The following is a 15,453-nucleotide window of genomic DNA, read 5'->3' as shown; positions in this document are numbered from 1 at the left end:
TGAGCAGAGGGTGGACATTACCCCCTGGCCAACATAAGGTGGATCACAGCAACAAGAGGGTGTACCAAACACTGGCATGGGGAAACTGGCTATAAAGCCCATAAGCCTGCCCCCAACAATACACTCCCTCCAGGAGGCATTAATTCCCAAATATCCATCAGCTGGGAATCTAGCATTCAGAACACCTAAGTTTATGGGGGACACCTGAATCAAACCACCACATTTACCCCTGGCCCCCATAAACTGATATCCATATATGATGTAAAATACAATGCTTTCAGTCTGACTTTTAAAATCCCCATAGTTTTTATCAATTCCAGTGATGTTCATACATCCCCTTAGTTCAAGATTTTTTAACTGAGCCATAATACCAAAAAATAACCTCAAAAAACCCATAATGGCACAGAATAAATATTCACACTGCAAAAGATGGCATTGGGCATAGCAAAGGAACATTCAACCAATACAAGATTTAAAACAACCAGGGCAAACATCAAACTCTATAGCTTCAAGTCCAGCAACTCTAGCCAGTGACAAATCTTCAAGTCCGATAATTCTAACCAGCAACAAGTCTCTGGCATTCCAATTCTGCCCCTCCAGCTAGGCTACTCACAGTCCTAGAAAACTTCATTGGGGCCGACAGCTCCTCGGCAGCCATCTCATGGTCCCGGCATCTCCACTGGGCCTCCACTGCAATCCATAGTTCATCCTCATGGCCCCATGGGGTCTCTATGCTGGCAACCAGCAAACCTGCTTCACACTGCCCATGGCCATTTCCAAAACACAAGACCGTGTTGCAAACTCAATGACCCTCTTTCCAGCATTTCTTATACTCCACGATACCAGGTAGGGTGCCAATTTGTTAATGCAGGGGGGGAATAAAGCAGACTTTGAAAAACAGGACACTCCTTGAGCACTCAGGCCCCTTCAAAAGAGTCTATATTCTTCTTGTTGCCCCAGCACAAGTCAGCTAGCCCAGTCTCAAAGGTTGTAATCTCTCAGTTGCAGCTGAACGGGCAACAGTTCACCCAAAGGTTTTTCTTTCTGTGCCATATCCCTCTGCACACACCAGTTCATTTCTACATAAAGCAACCCTGCACAACTTCTCAGGACATGGGCATAAGAGCAAGCTTCTCACACAAACTGCTAGCCTATTCCAAGCACAGCTCTTTCTCACCCTCATGAGCCAAACCTCACAGTCCATAGTTCTGACCAGAATAGTCCATTGAGCTGTACTTACAGCACTGCAAGGCATCTCTTAGGCCAAAGTTTCAACTTCTTCCACTTTCCTCTTGAAAATCAGCTCCAAAAAGGCTGAAGCCACATAGTCAGGGGTCTAGCAGCAATCCCACTCCTCAGTACCACTTTACTGTTGCAGTCCGGTTCGCTTTGCTGATAGAAATCACCCAACCAAGAGCAGCTTCTGGGAAAAAGAGATTTATTTTGGCTTACAGGCTAAAGGGGAAGCTCCACGATGGCAGGGGGAAACGATGGCATGAGCAGAGGGTGGACATCACCCCCTGGCCAACATAAGGTGGACCACAGCAACAGGAGGGTGTGCCAAACACTGGCATGGGGAAACTGGCTATAAAGCCCATAAGCCCGCCCCCAACAATACACTCCCTCCAGGAGGCATTAATTCCCAAATATCCATCAGCTGGGAACCTAGCAGTCAGAATACCTAAGTTTATGGGGGACACCTGAATCAAACCACCACACACAGAAAGTAGAAAACAGCAGCAGAAGAGTAAGCTAAGCTCTGTCAAGGGGGAACTGGCATTAACACCCCAAAGCACACCCCCAACAACATACCTCCTCCAGTTAGGATTCACCTACAAAATTGCCACGAGCTGGGGACCAAACATTCAGAACACATGAGTTTATGAGGGTCATCTTATTTAAACTACCACATTCTACCTCTGACCCCCCCCCCCCATAGATTCACAGCCATCCAAAGATATAAAAATGTATTCAGCCTAACTTTTAAAAACCTATAAAATTAAAAAACAAGTTGAATACACATAATGGCACAGAATAAACATTCACACTGCAGAAGATGGTACTGGGCATAGCAAGGAAAGATTGGACCCACACAAAATCTAAAACAGCAACCATCAAATCCTGCAGCTTCAAGTCCAATATCTTAAGACCAGCAATAAAGTCACTGGGGTTCCACTTCTACCTCTCCAGCAACTTTCCTTGGTGGCCATTCTATAGTCCTGGCAACTCCAAAATCCTGTTATCCACTGCAGCCCATGGTTCATCTATAAGATAGCCTTCCAGGGCCTCCACACAGGGACTTCAGCACCCTGCCTCAAATCCCAATGGTCATTTCCAAAAAAAAAAAAAAAAGTTACAAATCCAGTGGTTCTCTTTCTTGCATGTTATACTTCCATAATACCAGGTAGGCTGCCAAATTTGTTGATCCAGTGGGAAATAAAGCTAACTTTGAAGAGCAGGAAAATGCTTTCAGTATTCTGTTCCAGTACAAAATAGCTGACTCAGTATCAGTGGCAGTGATCTCTCAAACAATTGCAACTGAAACTTTCATTCCTTTCTGTGCCATATTCTTTTACTCAAGGTTCTGCCATTACTTTTAACTTATGCTCAAGTTCTCAGGGCATGGGAAGAGCACAGCCAGTGTCTCACACAAACTCTGGCCCAGTTTTGCCAGGTTCCCCTCATAAGCCAAGCGTCCGTGGTCCACCATTGTTTTTGCATTTAGATCTTTCAAAACTCTTGCCAGAATGGTCTGTTGAGTTCTGCTTAGAGCACTGCAAAGCATCTCTTAGTCCAAGGTTTCAAATCCTTCCATATTCCTAAAATCAGTTCCAAAAGACCAAAAACCAAAAGAAGTAAAAGAAGAAGAAGGGGAGGGGGTAGGAGGAGGAAGAAAGAAGGAAGACCAAAAGCCACAGTCAGGTTCTCTACCACAGAGTGAAATGCAACCTAAAAGTTACCTGTTTGATTTTCTGAACCCTAGAAAATCTGCCAGGTAATTGGAGAATTTGTACCTCATAAAATTAATATCTAGCTGGGCATAGTAGCGTGTGCCTTTAATCCCAGTACTTGGGAGGCAGAGGTAGGAGGATCACCAAGAGTTCGAGGCCACCCTGAGACTATATAGTTAATTCCAGGTCAGCCTGGACCAGAGTGAGACCCTACCTTGAAAAACAAAAAACAAACAAACAAAAAAAGTAATATCTGACTTTATGGTCCTTGGCTGTTTTGTTTCAAGATTTGCATTTCCTTTAATGAAGAAAACATTCTTTTTTGTTTTATTTTTGTTTTGTTCTGTTCTTTTGTTTTGAGACAGGATCTTACTCTAGCCCAGGCTGACCTGAAACTCATTCTATAGCCCAGGTTATCCTCAGACTCACAGAAATCCTCCTACTCGGCTTCTACAGTGCTGGGATTATAGATGTGACCCACCATGCTCAGCTAAAGTAAACATTCTAATTCAAATACTCCAATTACTATTAAGCCTTGTCTCATATTCTACTAAATAGTCTGACTTTTTGACAAGCATGAAAATAGTCCTGTTTCAAAAGAATCCCTTATGTGCATTAGAGACAGCACGGAAGGAATTTAGGCCCCCAAACTATAACCTGCCTGTGCTGCTGGTCATTGTGGCAGCGTCTTCAGTGACAGAAGAAAACACAGATAGCAGAATGACTGTTTCCTTTCCCTGTGTTGCACCCTGCCCCGTTACTCTTCATCCTGCTGCACAGGCTCACAAGATCTGGAATACATGGCTGGTCTCTATAACAAAATAATGCCCCAGCTGCATTTCACCTCCATCCTTACACTTCTTTAGACTTGTAAAGATAAATCATGGATGTGTAGATAGATTCTCACTAGACTATTTATTGTACCAATTTGGTCCTCAGAGATTTTCATTAGGTTAATGCTGTCCTCATGTTCATGCTTGCAGAACCAATGGTACCCTTGTTCTTTTTTTAAACTGATTCCATGGTGTTTCTGTCCTAAGCATTCTAAATATTGCTCTCTAAGCAACTAATCTTATCTGAAACCTTCTTACATTTCTGAAGCTTTAATTTAGTATGAATATTTGGCTTATTCTGAATATGAATTTTTACTATGATCTGTATTTTTTATTGTTTTGAGAGTCTCATTCCAGCCCAAGCTGACCCATAACTAACTCTAGCTCCAGGTGGGCCTCAAGTTCATGGCATTCCCTTGACCTCAACCTCCTGAGTGCTGAGATTAAAGGTGTGCACTACCATGCCCAGCAAGATTTTTCATTTTTCTTAAACTTAATCACAAATGATTAGCTTTGCTAAATCTTTTTTTTTTTTTTTTTTTTTTTTTTGGTTTTTCGAGATAGGGTCTCACTCTAGCCCAGGTTGACCTGGAATTCACTATGGAGTCTCAGGGTGGCCTTGAACTCAATGGTGATCCTCCTATTTCTGGGATTAAAGGCATATGCCACCATGCCCAGCCTGCTTTGCTAAATCTTAATTGTGTCCTCCCTACTTTGTTCTTTTTTAAAACTTTGTAAACTCGCCTTTTACTCCATATTGTTTTAAGCTTCAGCTCCATTGTAGAATATAATTTTGCTCTATAATCCTGAAAAAAATAAAGACAAAATAAATGTGCTTATTGGTTTTCTTTTATTCTTATCTAACTTTGAACAGGTAATGGAGAGTGAAGAGTTCATGTTACTTCCAGCCAATCAACTCATTGATATAATATCTAGTGATGAGCTAAATGTTCGCAGTGAAGAACAAGTGTTTAATGCAGTGATGGCATGGGTCAAATACAGTATTCAAGAAAGGCGTCCCCAATTACCCCAGGTAACAATAGAAATGTTTCTCAAAAAAACTGGTTTGTACTAGAAGAAAAAAAAACATGTACTTGTCTTGCAGAAATGAAGCAGTTATGACTACTTATATTATAAGAAAGTCTAAGCCGGGCGTGGTGACGCACGCCTTTAATCCCAGCACTCGGGAGGCAGAGGTAGGAGGATTGCCATGAGTTCAAGGCCACCCTGAGATGACATAGTTAATTCCAGGTCAGCCTGGACCAGAGTGAGACTCTACCTCGAAAAACCAAAAAAAAAAAAAGAAAGTCTATTTGCAGAGGTTAAGGAAGTAAGCCTTTAGCAACATCTTAATTGCTTATGGTTGTGAATGTTGATCTGTAAATTTAAAACCCAAGTTATATAAAATGAACAAGGGAAAGCAAGAATGCTTTTTTCTCTACAGCTTGGAAGTCCTACCACACTTTGTAAGCAGTAAGCATATGCATTGGGGAATAAAAGGTCACTGAATGAAACATTTAAGACTCATTCTTGTTATCACTATAGAATAGTTTCCTCCTTAACCACAGGGATTGCTTTCCAAGATACTCATTTATGCCTAATATTTATACCTTGTATGTAGGATTTGAAGGAAACCCTATATATGCTATGTTTTTTTCCTGTATATACATACCTGTGATAAAATTTAACTTATAAATTAGGTACAGTATGAGCTTAATGGTAGCTAATAAGAAGCAGGATAATTATAGTAGTATATATAATAAAAATTATTTAAAGCCAGGCGTGGTGGCACACACCTTTAATCCCAGCACTTGGGAGGCAAAGGTAGGAGGATGGCTGTGAGCTCAAGGCCACCCTGAGACTACATAGTGAATTCCAGGTCAGCCTGAGCTAGAGTGAGACCCTACCTCTAAAAACAAAGCAAAATTAAAAAAAGGTTATTTAAGACTTAGAAGTTTCTTTTTTATAGATTTTAAAAAAAAATTTATTTGCATGCATGCTTATGTGTATTAACAGAGTGTCTTATCACTGCAACAAATGCCAGACACATGCTCCATTTTTGCATCTGGCTTTTTGTGGGTGCTAAGGAATTGAATCTGGGCTGGCAGGCTTTGCAAGCAAGCACCTTTAACTTCTGAACCATCTTTTATTTCCATAAATAACTCATATACAGTTGATTACAACAATAGCACCTAACATGAGATTTACTCTTCTAGCAAAAATGTTAGTTCATAGCTAGGTGTGGTGGCACATATCTTTAATCCCAACACTTGGGAGGCAAAGGTAGGAGGATCACCAAGAGTTCGAGGCCACTCTGAGACTACATAGTTAATTCCAGGTCAGCCTGGACCAGAGTGAGACCCTACCTCAAAAAAAAATAAAACAAAAACAACAACAACAAAAAGTTCTCATTTATCTGTTGGCCACTTTATGTCTTATTTCTAGAATTTTCAATTCATTATTATCTGACCAAAGTTGAAGCCACAGAAAACAAAACTGCAGATAAGGGGCAAGTATTGTATTCTTTAGTAATTTAATAGGCTATTCTTAACAGAATGTGAATGAATTTGAGTCCAGTTATAGAAGTTATAACATATTGCTGAATACTTAAAGTGACATTCTAAAGTAATCTTAGCATGCTTTCAATTTTTTAACTATTCTACATTACTGAATTGCTAGTTAGATTAAGTTTTAGGTTTACTATTTATGCCTTCTATTTTCCTTCCTTTCTTACTATGTTCAATCATACATGGAGGCACAGTGGCAAGCGTGGTTGTTATTCTCTTATTGATCTTGTAGGTGGGAGCTCATGCCTTTAATGGTGTTTTATTATCTCATAGGTGCTGCAGCATGTTCGTTTGCCTTTGCTTAGTCCCAAGTTCCTGGTGGGCACAGTAGGCTCTGATCCCCTCATTAAAAGTGATGAAGAATGCAGGTATGAGTGGCCCTGAATGAAAAAAAATCAACAACTAAGCATTCCTACTTTCTTTTTCTTTTCTTTCTTTTTTTTTTTTTTTTTTTTGAGAGAGAGAAAGAGGCAGATAGAGAGAGAATGGGTGTGCCAGGACCTTCAGCCTGCTGCTAACAAACTACAGACACATGTGCCCCCTTGTGCACATGTGCAACATGCATCACTGTGCATCTGGCTACGTAGGACCTGGAGATTTGAACATGAGTCCTTAGGCTTTGCAGGCAAGCGCCTTAACTGCTAAGCCATCTCTCCAGCCCTCCTTTTTTCTTTTAGTCTCCTTAGTGGTATTGCTTCCAAAATACTGTTATTTCTTAGTGCTAAAACCAGGGCAGTATTTAATAGGTTCTTCTTCTTCTAGGTTAGAGTCAAGAGGAGGAGAAAACAGAAAGGACTGAAGTTCCAGAATTCCACTTCATTAGTTTGTTGTTGATGTTAATGTGGGTGCCTATTGGCTTGGAAGTAGCAATAAAGAAAGAGGTTGACCTCTAAGATTTTAATGCAATCTTGGCCTTGAAGAGACAGTTCTATGCTACTCTTTTTCCTTGAGACAAATTCAAGAATGCTGTTGATTCTGTGTCCATGAGTACTCTTTCATTACATGATGTATGTCTTCCTGGGGTTAGGACCAGACTTGCTTTGAAGATTATGGGCAGAATTAAATATCAGCCATCTCCTATAGTAACTTTGGAAAGATTTTTGCTGCAGTTAAGTAAAGTAGTTTCCAAATTTTTTTTGGCAGTAGGGAAACCTCTTTTTAGGTCTGGGAAGATAGCTTAGACAATAAAGTTCTTGATGAGCTCCAGACCAGTAAGAGACCCTGTCTCAAAAAGCAATAGACATCTGGGCATGGTATCACATGCCTTTAATCTCAGCACTTGGGAGGCAGAAGTAGGAGAATCACCGTGAGTTTGAGGCCAGCCTGAGACTGCATAATAAATTCCATGTTAGCCTAGGCTAGAGCAAGACCCTACTTCAAAAAACAGAGAGAGAGAGAGCATTCCTGGGGTCTACACCTGAGGTTGTCTTCTGACCTCTGCACACATGGCACTCCCACCCCACACCATACATACACATGCCAAAAAAATAAAATAAATGAAAACATGACTGGGCTCTCTCTGTAATTATATACCATAGCACTCAGGAGGCAGAGGTAGGAGGAGCACTGTGAGTTCAAGGCCAGTCTGGGACTACAAAGTGAGTCCCAGGTCAGCCTGGTCTAGAGTGAGACCCTACCTCAAAAAAAAAAAAAAAGAAAAGCTTTGATTGATTGATTTACCAGTTTGACAGATTTTAAGATGTAGATTCAGAACAGAAGCCCTCTGGCATTTTTAATTACTCTCCTCCCCGCCACACACACACCAGAATATTATCAGTATAAAAGTAAAAGCAACTACTTAAGTTGTACTGTCCTTTCTTTGTATGTCCCTTGGTGATTTGAGAAGCACTGAGGAAGAACATACAGATATCATTGTCTTTCCTTTATGAGCTGAAGCCTGTTCCTTTACAGGAGATGGAACAAGTTTGTCTTTTAAATTTGGGGGAAAAAAAAAAGATAAATACCAGCTAGTTCCCCTAAATATTTGAATAGGCAAAGGAAAAACTATGTGAATGACACATATATGAAGAAACAATTCATGGGTACTCTCCCCTCATTAGATGTAAATCAGATTGTACTAATTGTAACTAATGTGGAAAATAAAAGTTCATGTGAGGGGAACATGACAACCACTGTCCTACAGAAAACCACCAAAAAATAAAGGTGCTTCTGAAGTCACTTTTGAAAGACTATTCTTTGGTTTACTAGTTGTATGACTTTTGGCAGGTTATCTTAACCTCTGTATGCTACAGTTTCTTCATCAATAAAGTACAGATAGTACTAATACTGATGCCATAGAGCTATTGTAAAAACATAAATGAGTTAGGCTGCAGACATGTTTCAGTGGTTAAGGTGCTTGTTTGCAAAGCCTGACCACCTGGGTTTGATTCCCCAGTACCTACAAAAACCCAGATGCACAAAGTGGCACATGCATCTGGAGTTCATCTGCAGAGACAGAGAGCCCTTGGTGTACCCATTCTCTTTCCCCACTCTTTGCAAATAACTTTTTCAAAAAAATTAAATGAGTCAATATAATAAGCACTTAAAATAGGGACCAGCAGGTAGCTGAATTGCTACAGTTAATTTTGTCTTGGCTTTCTCAGTAATCTCTCTATTGTACTCCTTCTAGCAGTCCTTGACTGATTTAAAAACTGGTTATTAAGAAATCAAACTCCTTCACGTATGAGAAGCTAGAAAAAACTCTGGACCATTGGCTGTTTTGTTTTCTTTTTTTTCTTTTGTGGTAGATAAATTCAGAAAAGAAGAGTACATTGCTGGGTCATGCCTGCAGTAATCCTGCAGGAATAAACTGTTTTATAACCAGTAAAACAACAAGAGAAGTGAATGTGTATAGTAGTTTAGGAACCACTTTGAAGTGTAAATGAGCGACAGAATTGTCCCTAACCCGGCACTGAATCATTTAAAGGACTACGGTACACAAATACTTTATACTAGGATATTGTACTTAATATGTATAATTACCAGGTTCTCCTCAAAGTAATTTAATTGGAATAAATTTCTCTTCATGGTCAGTGGCCAAGTTGAGATTAAATCAGTCATATACTAGGTTAATAGTGACATAAATTTTTACCTATTACTTCACTTAATTTAGCAAATACTTGGTGCTCTGGCTGATAATTGTACGTTTTTCTTTTTTTTTAAATATTTTATTTATTTATTTGAGAGAGAGAAAGAGACAGAGAGAATGGGCATACTGGGGCCTCTAGCCACAGCAGATGAACTCCAGATGCATATGCATCCTTGTGCATCCAGCTTTGTGCAGGTCCTGGGGAACTGAACCTAGGTCTTTGGCTTTATAGGCAAGCACCTTAACCACTAAGCCATCTCTTCAGCCCAAGAAGGAATTTTTCTTTTTTCTTTTTTTCTGTCAGTCAATACTTTTTTTTCATGTTTTTTTTTTAATTTTTAAATTTTTATTAACATTTTCCATGATTATAAAAAAAAATATCCCATGGTAATTCCCTCCCTCCCCCCTGACACTTTCCCCTTTGAAATTCCATTCTCCATCATATTACCTCCCCATCTCAATCATTGTACGTACATATATACAATATCAACCTATTAAGTATCCTCCTCCCTTCCTTTCTCTTCCCTTTATGTCTCCTTTTTAACTTGTACTTTTTCAACATTCTGTAGAACCTAACAAAGTAATAATTAAGTAGGCTGGTAAATAAAAATTTCAAGTCTTTATTTTTTGAGGTAGGGGTCTCAGTATACCCCAGGCGAACCTGGAACTCACTCTATAGCACCAGGCTTACCTGAAACTCACGGCAATCCTCCCTCAGCCTCCTGAGTACTGGGATTAAAGGCATATGCCACCATACCTGTTTTAGTTATTAAGTTATTGTCTGCCCTAAGATTGTTGAACTTTAGGCTAAATGTGTGCTAAGAAATCATGATGAAATTGCTAATTGACTCAAAATTCATGGTATGATTTTTTATCATTTCTTTCATGTTTGTGTCAATTTTAACATTGGCTGGTATTAATAATTTGGTTTGATGTGTGCCTTTCTAACCTATATGTTCCTCAACTATATTGGGACTTAACAGTGTTATTTAGATATTTAAAATAAATGCATAATAAAAAAGGAAAAAGAACAAAAAAACTAAATGCATAAATTTCTTTTCTACAGAGACTTGGTAGATGAGGCTAAAAACTACCTCCTGTTGCCTCAAGAACGACCTCTAATGCAAGGACCAAGGACGAGACCACGGAAGCCTATCCGATGTGGAGAAGTGCTCTTTGCAGGTTTGAGCCTTTTTTGTTTTATTTTACTTTCTTTTTGAGGAGGTGGAAGGTAATGAGTAGGGTATGCATGTGTGGATGCATGTGTATGTGGAGACACACACATGTGTACATGTTGAGGCCAAAGGTTAACAAAGGTGTTTTTCTTGACCACTCTTAATTTATTAGCTGAAGCAGGATCTCTCACTTGAACCAAGAGCTTACTAATTCAGCTATGTAGCTAGCCAGCTTGGTCTGGGGATGCCATTTCCACCTCCTAAGACTGGGATTGCAGGTGGAGCTCCATGCCCACCTGGTATTTATAAGGGTACTGAGAATCCAAACTCCAGTCCTTACACTTGCATGACAAATGCTTTATCCCCTGAGCCATCACTCCAGCCCCTAATTTTGGTAGGGTTTTTGTTTGTTTGTTTGTTTTCATTGTGGTTGGTGTTTTTTTGTTTCGTTTGTTTGTTTGAGGTAGGGTCTCACTTTAGCCCTGGCTGACCTGGAATTCACTTTGTAGTCTCAGAGTGGTCTCGAACTAACAGCGATCCTACTTATGCCTCCCAAGTGCTGAGATTAAAGGCATGTGCCACCACACCCAGCCTTATTTTGTTTTTTTTGAGACAGGGTCTCACTTTGTTGCCCATGCTAGCCTGGAACTCATGTAGGTTGACCACAGACTCCCCATTTTCCTGTCTCACCTCCTTTATGTTAAAATTATAAACATGCATTACTATATCTAGCACAGATTTGAGTCTTATTTGTTTATTTATGAGAGGAAGACAGTGGATGAATATGGGCACGCCAGAAATGAGCCCCAAATGTATGTGCCACTATGTATATGTGGCTTTATGTGGGTACACAGGCCATCAGACTTTGCAAGCAAGCACTTTAAATGGTAAGCCATATCTCTAGCTCCCTTTGAATCATTTTTTTTTTCCCCCTGAGGTAGAGTCTCACTCTAGCCCAGGCTGACCTGAAATTCACTATGTAGTCTCAGGGTGGCCTTGAACTCACCTCTGCCTCCTATCTCTGCCTCCTAAGTACTGGGATTAAAGGCATGCACCACCATGCCTAGCTCCCTTTGAATCTTAATATGCTGTGATTCAACCAAATCATATATGAAATAAGCATTCCTACCACTGAGCAAAAAAAAAAAAAAAGGTACAAGTAGGCCTCCTACTTCTTTTTTTGTTTTGTTTTGTTTTTTGAAATAGGGTCTTGCTCTAGCCCATGCTGACCTAGAATTCACTATGTAGTCTCAGGCTGGCCTCGAACTCATAGCAATCCTCCTACCTAAGCCTCTCAAGCTGGGATTAAAGGGTGCACCACCACACCTGGCAACTACTTTTTTTGGAAGGGGCGAGGTAAGGTCTCACTCTAGTCCAGGCTGACCTGGAATTCACTATGTAGTCTCAGGGTGACCTCAAATTCACAGAGATCCTCCTACCTCTGCTTCCTGTGTGCCACCATGCCCAGCTTACTTCTTTTTTGAGTCAGGGTCTCACTGAATTGACCAGGCTGGCTAGGATTCATTTCTTAATCCAGACAGACCTTTACCTTGTGGTCCTCCTTGGCCTCCTGAGTGCTGGGAATACAGGCCTGTGCCACCAGGCCCAGTCAAGAACTCCATTCATTGTTTTAGTCTTTCTTTCTTTCTTTGGGATGAGTGTATGTGTGTGTGTGAGTGGTCATATGTCATGGCATACATGTGGAGGTTAGAACACAGCTTTTGGGTGTCAGTCCTTGCCATCTCCCTGATTTAAGCCATGCTGGCTGGCCTACAAGCTTCCAGAATATTCTCCTGTCTCCACCTCCCTCTTGCTGTAGGATTGCTAGAATTTTAAATGTCCACAGTAGCCTCCAGCTTGTACATGGGTCCTGGGAATCTGAACTTGACACTCAAGCTGGCACAGAAAGAACTTTATCCATCCCTCCAAGAACACTTGAGTGATACTGTTCACTGACATAATTTCAGATCTGTACCCACTTTGTGTCTATTTTTTTGTAGTTCTGTATTATATTTGCTGCGATCCAGTTTAGTTAACTATTCTTATTTTGTTTTCATTTATTTTTTTTATTTATTTGAGAGCAACAGACAGAGAGAGAAAGAGACAGATAGAGAGAGAGAATGGGCGTGCCAGGGCTTCCAGCCACTGCAAACAAACTCCAGATGCATGCGCCCCCTTGTGCATCTGGCTAACGTGGGTCTTGGGGAATCGAGCCTCGAACCAGGGTCCTTAGGCTTCATAGGCAAGCGCTTAACCACTAAGCCATTTCTCCAGCCCTAACTATTCTCATTTGTTTATTTATTTTTTAGTACTTTATTTGAAAGAGAGAGAAAGAGGCAGATAGTGAGAGAATGGGAGGGGGGCATACCAGGGCTTCTAGCAGTTGCAAATCACTCTCCACATGTGCCACCTTCTGCATCTAGCTTACATTGAACACTGGGGAATCGTACCTGCGTACTTAGGCTCAGGCAAGTGCTTTAACTGCTAAGCCATCTCTCCAGCCCAAGTGTTCTTACTTAAATGAAGCCAAAATAAATAAATTAATTAAATATTTTATTTATTTGCAAGCAGAGACAAAGAGAAAGAATGGACACACCAGGGCCTCTAGTCTCTGCAAAGTAACTCCAGATGTATGTGCACTTTGTGTGTCTGGTTTTATGTGGGAATTGAACCCGGGTTGTTAGGCTTTGCAGGCAAGCACCTTAACTGCTAAGCCATCTCTCCAGCCCTAAATTTTTTTTTTTTTTTTTTGGTTTTTCAGGGTAGTGTTTCACTGTAACCCAGGCTGACCTGGAATTTACTGTGCAGTCTCAGGCTGGCCTCAAACTCACAGCAATCCTCCTATCTCTGCCTTCCAAGTGCTGGGATTAAAGGCTTGTGCCATGAGGCTGAAGAGATAGCTTAGCAGTTGAACGCTTGCTTGTGAAGCCTAAGGACCCTGGTTCAAGGCTCGATTCCCCAGTACTCACATAAGCCAGATGCACAAGGTGGTGCACACATCTGGAGTTCATTTGCAGTGGCTGGAAGCCATGGTGCACCTATTCTCTGTCTCTCTGCCTCTTTCTCTGTCGCTCTAAAATAAACAAAAATAAAATTTAAAAAAAATGGTTTGTGCCACCATGCACAGCCCTAAATAAAATTTTTATATCACATTGAGACAACATAATACCACAGACTTGATAGTTCATACAAAGAGAACTATTTCTCTCAGTTCTGGAAACTGGATGTTCAAGATAAAGGTTGTGGCAAAGTCAGTTTCTGATGACTATGAGGCCTGCTTCTTCATACATTTGGTGAGTCAAAGCATTGAATCACAGAGAGGTCAGAAGTGCATGATACAGTCTGTACTTTAGGACAGGTATTCTCTTAACCATTTCTGTTACTTCCTAGTTGGTGGTTGGTGTAGTGGAGATGCCATTTCCAGTGTTGAACGATATGATCCACAGACTAATGAATGGAGAATGGTAGCTTCAATGAGCAAAAGGCGATGTGGAGTTGGAGTCAGTGTTCTTGATGATTTGTTATATGCAGTAGGAGGCCATGATGGGTCCTCTTATCTCAATAGTGTTGAAAGGTAAGGTTAATTTGAAATGTTTTCTCTATTATCTCTATTATTTCATTGGAGGTGGTAACTAGGAAACTGATATGATTTAGTATTATATCTGTGGCTCCAATTGATAGCCTAGATCCTGTAGCCTGACATATAAGTCCTTTATGATTTGGTCTTGCTTTCATTTTACACAACCATTCCCTAAACATCCTACTGAAGATACAACAAATGACTTTGTACATGCTGTCTTCTTTCCTTCTTTCCCTTTGTGTACGCATGCTGGTCTTTCTTCCTCAGAATATCTCTGCCCTTTTAAGACTTAGGAGACTTAAAAATGTTACTTCCAACATGAGAAATAAGTTCAGATTTCATACGCTTTCATTATTGATCAGCCTATATTTTAGGGAATGAATATATATCATATAAGCCCTTTGAATAGAAATATGTTTACATAAACATAGCCAGGATTCTGTTGTGTAATACATAGTCTCCTCTTGATACATTCTTTGCAGATATGATCCCAAGACAAACCAGTGGAGCAGTGACGTGGCCCCCACAAGCACCTGCAGGACCAGTGTTGGTGTGGCAGTACTTGGAGGCTTCCTCTATGCTGTGGGTGGCCAGGATGGGGTGTCTTGCCTCAATATTGTTGAAAGGTAATTCTTTGTAATAGACATAGAGAGTTCTTTTGGGATCTTTTTTTTTTATTATTTGAGAGAGAGGGGAGCAAATAGAAAGAGGGGTGGAATGGGGCATTCCACAGCCTCCAGACACTGCAAACAAATTTCACATGCATTCACCTCCTTGTGCATCTGGCTTACATGGGCCCTAGGGAATCAAACCTGGGTCCTTAGCCTTCACAGGAAAGCAGCTTTACCTCTAAACCATCTCTCTAGCTCCTCATTTTAGATTTTTTCTCTTTTTTTTTAGATAGATAGAGTGAAAGAATGAATGGGTACGCCCAGGCCTCCAGCCACTGCAAACGAATCCAGACATATGCACCACCTTGTGCATCTGGCTTACATGGGTCCTGGGGAATTGAACCTGGGTCCTTCAGCTTTGCAGGCAAGCTCCTTAAGTGCTGAGCCATCTCTCCAGCCCCTGTCTTGGATTTTTTTTTTTTTTTTTTTTTTTTTTTTTTTTTTTAAATTCTTTTATTTATTTAAGAGCAACAGACAGAGAAAGAGGGAGAGAGAGGATGGGTGCGCCAGAGCCTCCAGCCTCTGCAAACGAACTCCAGATGCGTGCGCCCCCTTGTGCATCTGGCTAACGTGGGACCTGGGGAACCG

At 40.7% G+C, this 15,453-nt stretch overlaps 1 protein-coding gene across 4 annotated transcripts in view; it reads left to right on the top strand.

Moving 5' to 3' along the window:
• The window catches only part of Klhl20 (kelch like family member 20), a 64,845-nt gene that overhangs the window by 30,882 nt on the left and 18,510 nt on the right, over positions 1-15,453 (top strand). For all 4 annotated transcript variants that reach the window (XM_045141705.1, XM_045141706.1, XM_045141707.1 and 1 more), the window contains 5 exons: positions 4,659-4,817; positions 6,625-6,719; positions 10,506-10,621; positions 14,005-14,188; positions 14,677-14,820. In XM_045141705.1, coding sequence (XP_044997640.1) covers positions 4,659-4,817; positions 6,625-6,719; positions 10,506-10,621; positions 14,005-14,188; positions 14,677-14,820 — 698 coding nt within the window. The remainder of the gene's footprint in view (positions 1-4,658; positions 4,818-6,624; positions 6,720-10,505; positions 10,622-14,004; positions 14,189-14,676; positions 14,821-15,453) is intronic.

The sequence above is a fragment of the Jaculus jaculus genome, chromosome 1 (genome assembly GCF_020740685.1).
Source record: "Jaculus jaculus isolate mJacJac1 chromosome 1, mJacJac1.mat.Y.cur, whole genome shotgun sequence".
Classification (NCBI taxonomy): domain Eukaryota; kingdom Metazoa; phylum Chordata; class Mammalia; order Rodentia; family Dipodidae; genus Jaculus; species Jaculus jaculus.
Note: the sequence above shows the minus strand (reverse complement) of the source record. Positions and strands in the feature narration are given on the sequence as shown.